The sequence below is a fragment of the Primulina tabacum genome, chromosome 13, assembly GCF_025594145.1.
Source record: "Primulina tabacum isolate GXHZ01 chromosome 13, ASM2559414v2, whole genome shotgun sequence".
In the NCBI taxonomy this organism is placed as follows: domain Eukaryota; kingdom Viridiplantae; phylum Streptophyta; class Magnoliopsida; order Lamiales; family Gesneriaceae; genus Primulina; species Primulina tabacum.
In genome coordinates this window covers 29222450-29238962 of record NC_134562.1, presented here as the reverse complement: position 1 = coordinate 29238962, position 16513 = coordinate 29222450, and the positions used below count along the sequence as shown (strand labels likewise).

Sequence of the window (16513 nt, the reverse complement as noted above, 5' to 3'; positions counted from 1 at the left end):
TTCACACACTTATTCTTTATTGGTATTCACTGATCTTCTATTTATAGGCGGGAAGCAGAGAGTATAGTGAGACTCCATAATTGTATATGTTGCAGCTTGAATGCGTTCCTTGAGATCTGTGTCTCAATTTTTCCGACATCTATGCTAGAACATTTTGTCTTTAAACTTTGCTGCAACGTCCATTATTGTACTTTGATAATACAGTTGCTTTTGTACCTTTGTGCACAGCTGGATTCCATTGAATAATCTTGTCGAGATCTGCAACCGATTGAATCCTAACTGATGCACCTAACTGTTCATCTAAATTGATATTCAGTTGGGCTGGTGAAATCAGTTGACTCGTCAGTTGAACTGATTTCACTCTTTCCGTTGAACTGGTCAACTGGGCTCTTCATCAGTTGAGCATTTCATCAGCTGATCGGTCTTTTGAAGATCTTCTGCTGAACTGTCTATCAGCTGGACAATCAGTTAAATTGTTCTTTAATATATCATTTGAGCTGATTTAGTTTGAGCAATCAGCTGGCACTTTCAGTTCGCATCTGTTAGCTTCAGTTTTGGTTCGTTTAACTGATTAATTTGAAGTCTGATCAGTTCCAGCTTCTTACGTACTTAGGTAAATCATTAAAAACAAAATAACAAATTTTGTTAACATCAAAATCAAGATTGCGACACATGAAATGTTCCAACAACCTCCATTAGTGTGTTGTCCATTACTACAACCATTGGGAAGCAGTGAGTTACTAGGCAGATCGGATTGAGAAATCACAATGGTGTCCGCAGTAGCATCAATGCTCATTGTGGCAATGTAACAAACACTTGGGCAGTAGCTTTGAATTACAATAACAGAAGGAATCGATGGAACCAAATCAACACCAAGCGAGAACCCTAGCAAGTGCGCATATCAAATTACAGAAGGAGAGTGGCAGAGATACAAAAGAGTGATTGATGATGTTATAGCAGAGCTTATTAACAAGACCGAACAATAAATGAGTGAATGTATCAAAACAAATCAAGCCCTACTGTTGGCGAAAACCAGAACCAGTTGCCATAGGTTTTGCACAGTAGAAGACTCCAATAGTAGCGATAATCGATCAACAACAAAGTGAAGAATGTAAAGCAAAACCTTAGATAATAGGTCGACTCAGATGATAGAGCTAGCAGGGAGAAGAGCAGCAAGGAACGTTCCATTGTAGTGAGAAGCGAGAGTATTCCCTCTCTAAAACGCCATTGCTTTCCGTTGCAATTATGTCTTGTGTAGTTGAATTGATTGCTTTGAGGCATGCTCTGTGCATGTGTACTTGCTGTCCCGGGACAACCTTGCTTTCGTCCCGTATTGCTAGCTTTTTGGACATGACTAGAGTGTTGTTTGTAGGTATATTCATCTGATAGCCATTCTACAGGTGTTGTCACTAGCTTGTAAGTTTTTTCCTAAAAAAGTAAAAATAAATATGAATATCTTTTGATTTGTTTTGTACAATGTGCTAATTGTATTTTCTTTAGCATCATTTTGTATTGCTTATTATTATATCAAAAGGTGATACTTTTCGAACGAAAAATACTATGTTATAATCAAAAATATTATTTTTCAATGTAAATTTTTTATTTTTTATTAATTATGTTGTGAAAAAATATTGTGTAATATATGTTCGTTGTAGTCGAAAGTATTATTTTCCACTCTAAATTTATTGTTTTTTGTTATTTATGTAATGAAAAATATTATGTAATATATGTTTATTTGAACAAAAATAATTATTTTTTATGTCAAAAATATTGTTTTTCACTGTAAAAATTATCTTTTTTTGTTAGTTAAATTATGAAAAAAATATAGTATAATATATGTTCTTTTGAGTTAAAATCATTATTTTTCATCGTAAAAGTATATTTTTTGTTTGTTATGTTATAAAGAAATACAGTGTTATATATATTGATTTAAATAAAATTATTATTTTTTATATTAAAAATATTGTCACGGAGAAATTTTTTGAGCTTCTTTTCTCAGGAAGGGGAAAATTGAAAAACAAAAGAAGAAAACAGTAAACAAAGAAAAATGGAAACAAGTGGGAGGCTTCGCCTGAAACCAATTTCCCGATTATGATGCGTAGTTTCACCGCAGTGTATACCGATAAAGCTTCTTCATATTGGCAGTCAGCAGAGAGCCGCGGATTAATCTTTGCGAATAGGCAAAAAAGCTGGACAGAAGCCTGGGGAAACAAAAATGGCGGATTCTGAGCAGCACCCGCGTCTCATCCTTCGCAATTTCCTTTCTCTACATCTGTGCAAGGTCATTTCTACACGCAACTTAGTCCTACTGTTTGTATATATGTATACACACAAATATACGTGCGATTGCATGCTAAATTCAGGAATTGGAGTTCATACACAAGAGCTGTTGCACAGTTGGGTACAGACCAAACGTTTTCTCCACCACTCTCTCTCATCTTATTGCCACAAATTCACCCCATCTCATTATGCCCTTCGTTCCCATTCGAGGTTCTTATATTCCTTTTAATCCTTTTCTAACATCCAAAACTAGTGGGTGTTTTTTGTTTCGTTATATAATTGTTAATGGGTTTATCTTTGATTACTTTTGTGCGTTTGCAGAAAATTTAAAGGAGAAAGTGGAGGAGTTCTTCGGATGTGAATATGAGTTGTTTGTAGAGTTCACTGGACTAATCAGGTACATTTGTTATCAATCTCTTCTTGTTGAATTGAACAACTTTTATTGTAAGTTTTTGGGAAATATTTAATTGGTTACATCAAGAAAATAATTTTTTTGGTTGCCTTTCCAACTCATTCTGACTAAATGCTTGTAAGCGTATTGATATATTTGTTATCATTGTTTCTCTTTTAATTAAATTCGGTTTTTTGGTTGTTTTTGGCCATCCTTTGTCTAAGTTTTCCTCTCATCTTATGTTTTGTATACCAGTTGGTGCAAGGGGTCTAGCATTGGATGGCACAGTGATGATAACAGAGACTATCTTAAACAAAGGGATTTTGCGGTGTGTACATGCTCTTTATAACATTCCTCGTCTGTTTTTTTAGCTATCCTTGCCCTTTCATGTATCAAACTTTTGGTTATATTAGGTGTTGTTTCAGTTGCATAATAAAAAACGTGGTCATAAAATATTTGGAAGAAGTAAATAACAATGTATTCTGATGCATTTTCGAACATCCCTGTCTTCGCCGATGAAGGTAGGCTAGTTAAATACTGAAGCGAGGACTAAGTATTTGGTGTATCCGGAAAACACATTGGTGCAGCTATCATCCGCATCGCAAGGGCTACAGCTATGGTGAAAACTTCCCCTCATGTATTGAGGATACTATTCTTGATCGAGTCTTTCTTACAATGCACAGCAAGTATTAAGTTATATACAGACGTGTTTACTTGAGTAAGTTGATATGGTAGTTTGTGTCAAAATGAATTGCTAATACCTTAATCCTTTAGCTTACACTATGTTAAAATAGTTAGTTTTCGGTACGACATCTATGGTGCATGCTAGAATATATTATTTTCACTTTATGAACTCTTGATATGGCCTTGTGTGAAGCAATTTAACTTATTATTCTTTTGAGTTGTGAAGGTTGTTTACCTTTTTTCTTTTTCTTTGCTGTGTCAGAACAAATTTTCATAATTGTGATAAGTGTTTTATTACTTACTCTAGTTGTTCAGGGGCTTCCAATATGGCCTCATCTTTTATTCTAGTTAGTTTTGGTTTGTGGTTTATCACATCGACCATCTGAAATTCTTTTCGCATATATATATGTATATATGTGTGTATATTGCTCTTTTTGGAAACACTGTTGTGAATGCCGTCTTATTTAAAATAATTATCATAAATCATATTTAGGATTGCAAATAAGTTGTTTTATTTACTAGTGTTGTAAACTCTGTCATCACTTTCTTTATCATACTTTATGTTCGTGAATGATATCTTGTAAAGTGGATACATGTAGAAACTTTGTTGTCCAGATAATGAATGAAGTAGTCCGATGCTTCTTCTATTCTTATTCTTTTCCTACTTATTGTTGATAGATAAAAATTATACAATTTGATCACTAAATATGGAGAGTTAAGCTGGGATTATTGTGGTACTGCATTGTCAGTGGTGGTCCTTTTTTGATACATATGTCTTTTATTTGAAGTTATACTATTCCAGGTTAGTGATTGTTAGGGCATATTATCTTTTATCATTTAAAATGATATTTATTAAAGTGAAGCAAGTATGACTACTTCACTTCACTTACATTGTGCTCTGTTTGGTGGATTCGGAACCACGACTAACACTCTCTCTCTCTCTCTCTCTCTCTCTCTCTCTCTCTATGGTTAAAGGCAGTTTGTTATTTAAATAATTACGAGGTGGATTTCAAAGGAGGTCTGTTTTACTTCCAGGATGGGGAACCCTCAACTTTTGCACCCATGGCTGGCGTAAGTAATTTTCCATCAGATATTCTGAACATTATTTTTTCAAAAGGTAGATTTTTTGTTGGAATACCTATACCCTGAGGCATAGTCATGTGTATTCCCAATAAATCTTTTGTCCTCTATCGATGATTCCTATTGGAGTTTTTTATTTTATGATTGGCCAAGGCATTATAGTTTTTCTCTTGGGCTAGCAATTGTGAACTTGGAAGCACTAGATAAAAAGCCATAATAAAATTAGTTGTGCAGCTGTGCCCTGAGTTTTCTACAGGGATAAGTTAAGAAAGGTTGCAGTTCACGGTTTTTTATATGATAGTGGGGTTCAATGCAATTGTGAAAATATCATAATTGAGTTGTGGAAGGCTTTTTGATTGCAGTCAATGGATTGTTGAGAAGAGAGGTGATTCAGTTCGATTGTTGATCTATGTATGTGGTTTTCGTTGATTGTCAAATGATATTCTTTTGTGACAAATCTTTATTATCTGCTGAGAATATTGTTGTGGTGTCTGCAGTGTGTGCACCTATGAGATGCCTATGATACTTATCAATGGGTGGAACGTGATGTAGCATAAGCGTATAGTAACAAGGATTAACTTGTCGATGCACATAGAATGCCAGTAAAATCTCGAAAATAATGTAAAATAACACTCAATAATTCAATTCGAAAACTTTCTTTACCTCAATAGTATGTCCGTTTATATAGAACGAGCTCATAATAACCAAAATGGGGAAATATTTCCAAAAATGGAAAAAAAATTATTGTAATTAAAGATACCATCTTGCCTAAGGAATAAGGAAATCAAATCAAAATTAAATTTCGATTTTTTTATTGACAAAACAATAACTTCCCAAAACGGAAAAAAAACGCGAATTTTAAAGTCTGAATGAAGAAATTTGCCTAAAAGCTTTTTGGGCTCATGGCTTAAGCACGAGTCTTGTTCGTTGGCCCGTTTACAATCAAAATAGCATATTGTTACGTCTAAATCCGACATCATCCAAAATCACTAATCTCTCACTGGCTTTATTTGGTCTTGAGTGATCCCAGCATGCCAAAAAGAAATTTTGCACCCCACCAGAAAGGGAGTTAGAAACTGGAAGGGGAAAGAATGTTATCGAAGGTTGCTAATTTTGCTTTTGCAAATGTAAAAAGTCTGAAAAAAGCCAGATCAGTTTACACATTTATAACATGGATCGTTACAGAATTTTGGGCTGCCGATTTTTTTTATTCTTTAACTTAATAGGAACTAATACATAGATAACTATAAATATATAATCTTGGGACTTGTATTATTAAAAGAAATGAAGCCTCATAAGCATAAGATGTATATCAAATTATCCTTATTTTGGATCTAATGTCCTTGATGCTAAAGTTGAGTCTGCAAACATCCTAATCAATCATTTATGTTATCCTGATTGATTAATTGAATATGTGTTAGTAATCTGATGTTTGAGAAAAGAAATACCAAATTGATGGTGAAAGTTTTGAAATAGTTAAAGCTTCTTTACACGTGGATGATTGATGTTCCTTTCTCATAAAATAGAGATATTATTGCGACCATGCTACTTCACTCCTTACCGATTCTTTTTGTACATAATTTCAGGATGTTATCATATATACAGCGGACAACAAAAATGTTCATTCTGTTGGCGAGGTAGCCAGCCACTCATTGGTTTTTCTCTCACTTGTGTACTCACCTGCCTCATAAGCACTCTGCTTACTTGATTTATTATTGTATGGTTAGATTTCATGAGTATGTTTTCCATTCTCGATACTTGTTTAAAACTTTAGATTGCAAGTTTCTAATTCTCAGTGAAGGAGTGAGACCAGATTAATTATTAAATTCTGGTCACTATGTATAAACTAATATTGACAGTCAGATCACCTCCCCATTTCAGAACCCATGCTGTACTACTGGTTTAGAAGACAAGTGGACTAGGAAATTCTTATAGTTCTATTAAGATACTGACTCTGAATGCACTTGTTTCTAGCAATGGTCGTGAGATCCGAACCTGTATTTTTGTTGTTTCTCTCTTGCACGTCAAAATGATTTTTTTTTAAAGAATATGGGTGCAGTTTTTGGGATAAGCCAAATTGTAATTCGCCAACTTCTTGGTGCGAGTTTAGCTAAAGGTTCAACTGAAAACGTGGTCAGCAGAAAAGAAAATAGACGACTTGCGAATAGAACTTCATTAATGAATGAACTTTTGATGGAATGTTTATATTTGTAGACACATTTTTTATTACTTGGTCTGTATGTGCATAAGAATGTTTATTTATAGGTTTAGTATCATGTTCCCAACTTCATATTTCTTTGGTTAAAAATGTTTTGATTTTTCTTCATTTGAAGTACTTAATGATACATGATATGCTTAAAGTTTCAACAATTCCCTTTTTTCATGCTCATTATCATTACTTAATTTTTGTGTACATTGATTAACAGATCACTGAAGGAGAAAGACTTACTCTTACTTTGATTAAAAATGTTTTATTTTTTTTCATTTGTAGTACTTAATCATACATGGTATGCGTAAAGTTTCAACAGTTCTGTGTTTTCAAGCTCATTAAATGTACACTGATTGACAGATTACTGAAGGAGAAAGGCTTGCCCTTACTTTGTGGTTCAGCCGTGATGCATCTCATGATGAAGATGCTAAACTTCTTCTTTCTCTTTCTGAATATACATTAAATATCTCTAAAGGAGCTATTCCTTCGTATTTTCCTCTACGAGCTTCCAATAATATGTACTGGTTCCCTCCTGAAGAAGCTTCAATATACGAATCAGGATTTGATATATGCTTTGCAAGGTTACATGTTCTTGGATTTGACATTTCTGCATCTGACAAAGAAAGTTATGTACCTTCATTGGATTCATCTTGCCACTTGAAGTTACTAGAGAAACCTTTACATTTGGTATGTGGCGATGAGTTACTCGTATGGGAATTTGTCAACATATTGCATGCCCTGCAGGTATTTATTCCTTGACAATTGCTCTAAATTATACTGTGCGTGAAAGTGCTAGAAGGAGCATGATCTGAAATCGGTAGTAGTGAAGGTTTTTAATAGTTCCTTCAATTGAAATCGGAAGTTTCATTTTGTTATGCAATCGGTTGAGAATTAACAAGCTGGTTATAAAATGAGTGTTAGAATGTCGCGAGTATTTTTATGCTATGCTTAATTTTGATGACTTGCGTTTAGTGCATTTACAGCTCCATACTTTACTCCAAATGTGGTATTATTAGTTGATCAGAACCTTCATGTTGAAATTTTCTGGTGAATATAGCATTTTCGAGTTTGAAATTTGAAAAAATTACTTTTACACGAGCGCTCTTCTATTCTCTTTATTTTCTGGGCAATTTGTCATGGTAATGAATAATCCATAATGTGGTTGAAATAAAATGAAACATTTTAGGCTTCATTTATTTTGCAATGCATACGCTATATATTTTCTTTTTGTATCAAATAGGTGGTAAACTTTTACAATTGGAAAGCATCAGAATCGGACACAGTGGAGGTAAAAGGTTCTTCATCTATCAATGTAATATCCTTGTCTGAATCACAGAGGCAGAAAATTGACAGCTTGAAAGCCGCTGTTCTGAAGGATCTTCAATCAGCTGAGATAAGATTTGGACAATTGACACATGGCAAGAAGAATTTTCAACATTCCTTCGATTGGATTAGTTTTTTTGCCATAATTTTCGAGTGGGAAGCTTATATCTGTGACCTGCAAAAAGATATACTCACAAGCTTACCACACTGGCAAATGTATCAAGCTATTTTCTGTTTGCCTCAGTCTTGACATTGGATTCGTTGAGTAATAGACGTCATCCATCAGGTATCACCCAACAATATTTTTCCTTGCATGGGCGAGTAAGTAGTGTAATACTCTTATTCTCATGTGGAAGACAACATGGAATGTGCCTGGACTCTGGACTAAGCTGAATTTATGCTATATTAGGTGGACACAAATCTACTTTAAAATCCCTCAATCTTGCAAGTGTTTGGGGCATCTATGAAGTAGGGAACATGAAAATCGTGCAAAGTTGGATAATATATTACAACTGATAATTGTTTACATAGCAGGGTCGTACAATATTTTTGCGTTACGCAAAATATACAATCTAAATTTTGGAGAGCAATGATTTCGATGCACTCCACTGGTGCATTACATTGCCAAGAATATCATAAAAGTTGATTTCAACTTCAGTTTGAGTAATTTTCATGGTCATGAAACCTTGCCCATCATAATAGAACTTCATTTCATTTGGATTTGACCAATTGTAGCCACCCCTCCATGACTTAGAACCACCCCCACTGGTTAGAAATTGAAGTGGGCTATCTGCACTACTGATGTGTTCCAAACAGTGATCATGCCCATTTATGTAGAGGTCAACATTGTTTGCCTGCAAATTTTTTACGGCTCATTCAATACTCGCATATTACACCCATATATCAAATGCATGGCTGATATCCATCTAACTGAGCATAAAGTAAATAATCTACAACTATTTCTACATCTTTTCTTATATTGAATCGGTATTTTTCTGTTGTCTTACTCAGATACACTACGCAAAGATATCATGGTGTGTAGGAGACACTGGTAACACAGGAAATGGCGCACCCCCAGAGTAAAATTCGGTATATTTGAAAAGGTTTGACAGCTGATATTGGAGGTGCATAATTTTCTATTATCTCGACTCGATGAGAAAGTACTAGATCAAAACTTCTCCATAACCAAAATATCACATTATAATCCGATTATGCAGTTGCTGAATATAAATTTGAAATATGTTGTTGACTAGTTCGAACTTTCTATACTTGTTTCTCATATGTTGTATTGAAATGGCTAAATGTACGACATACTATGAATACTTGTAATGAACCGATACCACTCTCTCGCGATCATTATTCATAGGATTTCTCCAGCCCAGACACTAAAGCTTTTACCTTCTCAGGATTCGAACCCAAGACTTCCAAGATCTAGCTGGTACCAGGATTGCTTTGCCAAGACTTATATGTCCAGGAGGTCTTGGGTTCGAATCCTGGGAAAGTGAGCGTGGACCGGAGAAGTCCTATGAGTAATGGTCGCGGGTGAGTGGTGTCGGGTCATTACAATACTCGATTAACATTGCGAGTAATGGGCATACGGGAAAAAATTTGAATCTTATACGAGAAAAAGTTCTACAAATGTAATATACCTCGAGTATTGGGAGAAGCTTTTGCACAAGCTCTTGAGTATTTCCATGAATCCCAGCACTTCTAATTGTGTGGTGGCCGACAACAATTTTCCATTTTGCTGTTGATTCTGCTAATGCTGACTCCAAATCCTACATTATATTAAGAAATATTAAGTTGATTTCATCTGCAGAATTAAAATAAATAATTTCTTATTTAAAGAATACTTTTTCCCATATCAAACTTAATTTCTTGAGAGGATGTATAAATTTTACTTTTAAGAGAGTTGAAGTATATTTGTTTCTGGGATGCACCCCTCTCCAGTCATACACTTCATCTCCAGGATTGGTGAAGTATTTATCTTGGAATGGTGTCGTGTCTATGAAAAAGAACTCTGCAATTTCTGATGAAAAATGGGGAAAATCAAATGTAATAATATCATTGAATAAATATAATTTTGGAATAGCATTAAAGTAAATTCACTCTTCTGGTTTGAAATGGTGGCTCGGCCTTTTCTTTGATCTTTGCCAACATTGCTTTCACTTTTTTTTTTGTATGTAATTTTTGACTTGTATACATTGCTTCTATCTAATGGCTGATTTTGGCGAAATCCACAAGTAAAATTAATGGTTTTGTAAATTTTATTTGTACACTTAAATTTCACAAAAATGAAATATCAATAGGATAATTATGCATATAATATTATATTAGGTTATTTAGGTAGATATGAATCACTTTCTCCCATTGTATAAACATAAAAACTTTCATGACATCGTATTTCAGATCAATTTTGTGAGATGAATATCCTATCTAACCCGATACACGAAATATTGGACAAATATTTTACCAACAATAATCGAATCAAAAATTTTCAGCTAAAAAGATCATTAGAATGTTAATCACACACACACACACACACACACACACATATATATATATATATATACACCCTTAATCGATAGTATACGAACCTGCATTGAGAATGAATGATTTTAGGCAAAACCATTTACTATCCTTTTGATTGAGGAGAGGATTCAATTGTGCCAAAGCATCTCCTCTATAATCATGGTTCCCCAAAACTGATTTAAAAAATATTATAATATATACATATTATATGCCAAAAAGACCATTAAAAAATTAAAATTAAAATGTTTGAGAGAGGGTTATGGAAATTACCACTATACCATTGCTTCTGTAGGCTTGGAGCTGTGTATATATTTGTGAAGGATTGATCAAAGGCTGGATCATTTACATCAGTCAATCCATCGGGATAGAAGTTGTCACCAGTTGAAATAACAAAATCCAAATCCATCTTCTCCCCAATTATTCCCATCTATCAAATATCAAAAGCGAAAAAAAAAAACATACACTTTTGAATTATTTTCTATCATCGTCGATATCTTATTAGCAACTAATTTAAAGTATCGGATACAGAAATGGATACAACGATGATATTACGATGGGACATACTATAAAATACGATTTTTTATTTAAAAAAGTTAGAAACGGGCACATATAGGATACATAGCTAGTGATAATGGTTCAACTCAAATTAGGGATGGCAATTTTCCCCGCAGTTTCGGGGCTCCGCGGGGAAAACCCGAAATGGGACGAGTTCGGGGATATGTTAATGGGTTTGGTTTCGGGTTTGGGAATTTTTAAAAATCCACGAAATATATTGGGACGGGTTTGGGAATCCTATCCCCATACCAAACCCTCCCAAACCTGCTCCGATAACATATATATATACATATACAGTTGTATATATATTATATAAAAAAAGTATATACAGTAATATATATATATATATATATTATATAAAAAAAATATAATACTTATATATATATAAATATAATAATATATTCAGGTATTTCAAATGGGTTCGGGGACGGGGATTTTATCCCCGCGGGTTCGGGGACGGGGATTCCCCGATTAGGTATATCCGGGGATGGGTGCGGGGATAGGAGCAGGGATATAATTAGGGGACGGGGATGGGAATGGCAAACCCGCCCCCGAACCGTCTCATTGCCATCCCTAACTCAAATCTTTTAAACCATATAGTAGCTCAAGCGTTACGTTTCGACCATTCTCTCAGAACGGACAATTATTATGACTCATCACTCAACTTCCCAATAATTACACAATCTTACAACTCATGAGAGTCGAGCACATACTTTTTTACTTTGATACCAATAGCATGATTGAACATTTATCGTTTTAATTAAAATCACAACAGATAATAATGATACGATTCAAATATTTTAAATTGTACAACATATTAAGCATCACACTCCAATCAATATTCTAACAAAGATAATTATTAATTCCCAACACACACACACAAATATATATATATATATAAGCAACACTTGTTGGATTGTAAATAATACTTCTATTTTATATATATATATATATATATATATATATATATATATATATATATTTACCATTTATTAATTACATTAGCATAAAAAAATAGAAGTATTATTTACAATCCAACAAGTGTTGCTTACACTCCACTTCACATTTTTATCCTATTATTATTTGATAAAGCTTCCCCTAACTATGACTTCTTGTATACATAAAATTTTGATTGATCCCCCAAATGTGTACTTTTTGTGTAATCTATTACTATTGTTATATTTAAAATCTATAAAATATTTTTCTTTTTAAAAAATCTATAAATATTTTATGACAATAAATATTTTTGTTATAAATAACATATGCTAAACAATTTCAAGAAAATAGCTAGTTTAGACATATATGGCATAAGAAAAAACTTGTGTGAGACGGTTTTACTGGTCGTATTTTGTGAGACGGATCTCTTATTTGGGTTATTCATGAAACAATATTACTTTTATGCTAAGAGTATTATTTTTTTATTGTGACCCGTCTCACAGATAAAGATTTAATAATTATGATTAAATTGTTGATAAATAGATTTTTTATGGCTCGAATATTAGATTCATAATTAGAAAAATAAAAGACTAAATAAAAGGTTGAAATGGAATATCCAAATATGCCTGAGGAAGAATATTTTAGTCGTGGAAGGAATAAACTCTTAGCAACCCACCAAGCAACGTGCTGTCTAAGTGTCAAAATATATTGAATTTCAAGATTCAAACAAAAACAGTTCATATCATATCAAAATTCTAAGTTAAACGAAATATCGTGTTCGAGACTCAATTATAATAATCTCTTTCTTCCGACTCAAAAAAAAAAAAAGATAAGAATGCTTGTGATTTAAGTAAATATTTAAAGACATAGGAATTTAACAGACTATTAATTTTGAATAAAAAAAAATTTTGTCATCTCTTTGAAAATAAAATAATATTTCACCCAACATTTATATATTTTCCGAGGTCTGATAGGAAAAATCAGATAATTCGAGTTCGAGTTATTTTTATATATAAAATATATCAGATCGGATATCAAGTAGTACTTTCCTGCCTCATCGAGTAATTCAACAACCAAATTTTAATTTTTAATTTTTTTTATTTCTTATTTTAGTTTACAGATAAAATTAAAAATAGAAAATTTATATTTAATTTGATATCAAAAGCAAAGTAAATGAAATTGAAAGTGAATTCTTGGGATTCATTTAAATAATAGTGACAGATAAAATCTTTAATTTGTATTTTTATGTATAAAAAAATCAAAATAAAGTAAATAAAAAAAACCTGGTGGGCGACAGCAGACTGGTTGTATAGTCCTCGTCTTCCCCAGTCTCCGACCACCATGATGCTCAGGGAGCCGTCGGATTTGGCCGGATGTTCGAATCTTGGGAGATTATCAGCGTTAGCTCCATGATCAGTACAAAAATAATTAATTTCAAGAATCAGAAATATTTGCAGGATAAAATTATTATAATTACAACGTTTGGAAACCATATTCAGGCAGGAGAATGAATGGTTGGAATAGATGGAAAACTAAAGCTTCTATTCTCTCTCTCTGTCTTTCTCTCTCTCTCTATATATATATGTATATATATGCGTGTGTGGAGTGTGATTGGCTGGAATCTTTGTTTGCCACAGGGCTGACTCAATAATGAAGCTTATAATATATATATATATATATATATATATATATATATATAATAGTAAAACACGATAACTATATTTAAACTAAGATTACAGACAATTACCTCGGAGATTAAAGAAAGTGTAGGAAAGATTTGTCTTCTCCGACAAGACAAAGAAACAGTTTTCTTTATTAAAGCATAAGCAACTCAATTCGTTGATCGTTTAACAAAAAAAAAGATATTATAATCTTCAACTATTAATCCAGTTTTATGGTGCAGCATTTATCAATAGAAAATCTGATTTACAGATTATGTTTGTAAACTGTAAATCTTTTATCTAACCGAGTCTCTCTCAATTACGTCAAAAAATTGTGTGAGATGGTCTTACGTATCGTATTTTGTGAGACGGATATTTTCTTTGGGTCATTCATGAAAAAAGTATTACTCTTTATTCTAAGAATATTACTTTTATTGTGAATATCGGTAGGGTTGACTCATCTCACAGATAAAGATTCGTGAGACCGTCTCTCAATAGACCTACTACTTGAATCCTTATGGCTTTAGCAATCGATGAGTTGGAAATACCAAGAAGTCTTGCTACTACATATGTTAAACTTATTTCTATAGAAGGAACTGAAATCAGCCGAATTAATCGATTTCGATCGATTATTTTAAAAGAATAAAATTTGTATTCGAATCAAATTTACATATCACGATTCATAATTTCTCTTTATTCAAAATCATTCAGTACACTATACATGTGATGATACACAAATCCACAAGACAGGGTGCTTCTTCTTTTTTTTAAAAAAAAAATATATATATATATATATAATAAAATGAATTAAACAATTTTAAAAATTACCGAGATAATTTGAAAACTTTTCAATGAATGGATGTGGAACGAAGGAAAAGGGTGCGACAGGTCAGCCCAAAATAATGTACACACCAATTATTATTATTATTATTATTATTATTATTATTATATAGAGTTCCAACAAACAAGTGTAAGTGAATTATTTATGACCATACATGTTACATGGATAGACCCCTATAATATACGACAAAAAATAGGACAAAAAAACTTCCAAGTTCCAATCAAACTTAAAAAATAAGAGTAGGTATTATGAGACAATACGATGAATTTTATATGTGAGATGGGTTAATCGTATTGATATTCACAAAAATAGGACAAAAAAACTTCCAAGTTCCAATCAAACTTAAAAAATAAGAGTAGGTATTATGAGACAATACGATGAATCTTATATCTGAGATGGGTTAATCGTATTGATATTCACAATAAAAAGTAATATTGTTAGCATAAAAAGGAATATTTTTCATGGATGACCCAAATAGATATCTGTTTCACAAAATACGATCCCTTGAGACCGTCTCACACAGGTTTTTGCCTAAAAATAAAGGAAATTTTTGTGTGAGTTTAACTTATTTTTAATTTTAATTAATTTCTGACATTACGTCATCATTTAAGTGAAATATAATTAAAATCTAAAAAAATTTTAACACTCAATTTATACTATGAAACCCAATTTTGATTACTTAAAATATCGAAATTTAAATTATGCAACGTTAGAGAATGAATTCAGCTAATTTTTTTTTTACTTAGAACAATATAGAGTTATACTCAACCAATGATAGCTTTTAATTTGGACACAGCACATTAAAGTTGCCACTTATTTTGTGGGACTCTACGCGACATTTCACATGTGATAAATGGATAGAATAGATTGGAATCGTGGCGCATATTGATTTGATTACCAGATGAAATTTCGGATATTATAAAAATAACGTAGACTTCATGTATTGTTCATGGATATTTTCTAGTAAAACGGATTAGTATTACTTATATTTACAATAAAAATAATTTAAATATGAGATTTTTTTCACAAAATTGATATGTGAGATCGTCTCACATCATTTTTTTGATAAAAAAATAGCGTCCGGTTTGGTCAATTTATGTGATAGGTCCTTTCCTGCTGTATTATTATAATTTATTTCACGAGTTAATGAGATTTATCATTGTCGAAGTTAAGGTGCTAAGTAAGTTTTGTACGAGAAACTATTAGAATTTGAGAATAAGGTTTTGCCTTGCTGATATTGAATTTGGTGCACAAGGTAAATGTTTTTGTTGGAAAAAACTCATAAACCGCGGAATCCATCATGCTAAATCATTAAGAGTTTAACTGAAATCTTAAGCGGAAGCATACCTGAAGCCATAATCCTCAATTCTTTAGAACGTGTCTTGATCTTCAAGATCTACGCGCTCTTTCTTTGAAAGAATCCTTTAGTTTCTCTTCAGAACTATTTTCTTGATGGGGGAGAGAATAGTGAAAGTGATAACGCGAGATCTGGGGAGCATGACCCATATTTATAGATAATGTTTATCAATATCTTCTGATATTTATGTTTTAGCACATCATAAAAACAGAAATTACACTTATGTCTCTACACATTAAAGGCCCACAAACCATTAGATACATTAAAGCCCAATAACCCGAAACATTAATTGATCACTTTATTTTGAAATTAACTTAATAGACAACTCACAATACATAATTATTCACATATAAGCTCAGATAAATAAATTGATCCAACAATCTCCCATTTGGGCTATATGTGTGAAAATAACCTTATGAGCTCAAAATTTTTGTCATTCCGAAATGTATCTATAACCAATCCGGTCCATCAATCACATCAACATAGGATCAAAGCAGTCTTAGCTACACTCAAGGTAACTAAACCCATCAATGGTCACATATGCCAACACAACTGAATGACATGGATCATGAAGTGGATGTGTAGCATGGAAATTTCATGCAATGTGACCATAACATGCCTATTTTCAATTGATCCTCCCTTTAACCTTATTGAGATCAAACTT

The 16513-nt window shown here is 32.6% G+C and overlaps 2 protein-coding genes across 4 annotated transcripts; one reads left to right on the top strand and one right to left on the bottom strand.

The window, feature by feature from the left end:
• The first annotated feature begins 1990 nt into the window (after positions 1 to 1990).
• Positions 1991 to 9219, top strand: LOC142523441 (uncharacterized). Of its 3 annotated transcripts, none has more exons than XM_075627248.1 (9): positions 1991 to 2281; positions 2364 to 2490; positions 2602 to 2677; positions 2927 to 2999; positions 4391 to 4426; positions 6022 to 6072; positions 7005 to 7388; positions 7885 to 8253; positions 8979 to 9219. In XM_075627248.1, the coding sequence occupies exons 1-8, from the start codon at positions 2216 to 2218 to the stop codon at positions 8215 to 8217; spliced, it is 1146 nt and encodes a 381-aa protein (XP_075483363.1). In that variant the 5' UTR covers positions 1991 to 2215; the 3' UTR covers positions 8218 to 8253; positions 8979 to 9219. The 3 variants fall into 3 exon arrangements, with proteins under 3 accessions (XP_075483363.1, XP_075483362.1, XP_075483364.1); XM_075627247.1 differs by having other exon boundaries at positions 4331 to 4426; XM_075627249.1 differs by lacking the exon at positions 4391 to 4426.
• On the bottom strand, positions 8452 to 13567 carry LOC142523442 (purple acid phosphatase 4-like). Its single transcript, XM_075627250.1, has 6 exons — positions 13274 to 13567; positions 10770 to 10926; positions 10565 to 10672; positions 9869 to 9996; positions 9617 to 9745; positions 8452 to 8821 (listed from the first exon to the last, which is right to left on the bottom strand). The coding sequence occupies exons 1-6, from the start codon at positions 13481 to 13483 to the stop codon at positions 8540 to 8542; spliced, it is 1014 nt and encodes a 337-aa protein (XP_075483365.1). The 5' UTR covers positions 13484 to 13567; the 3' UTR covers positions 8452 to 8539.
• Between the last annotated feature and the right edge of the window lie 2946 nt (positions 13568 to 16513).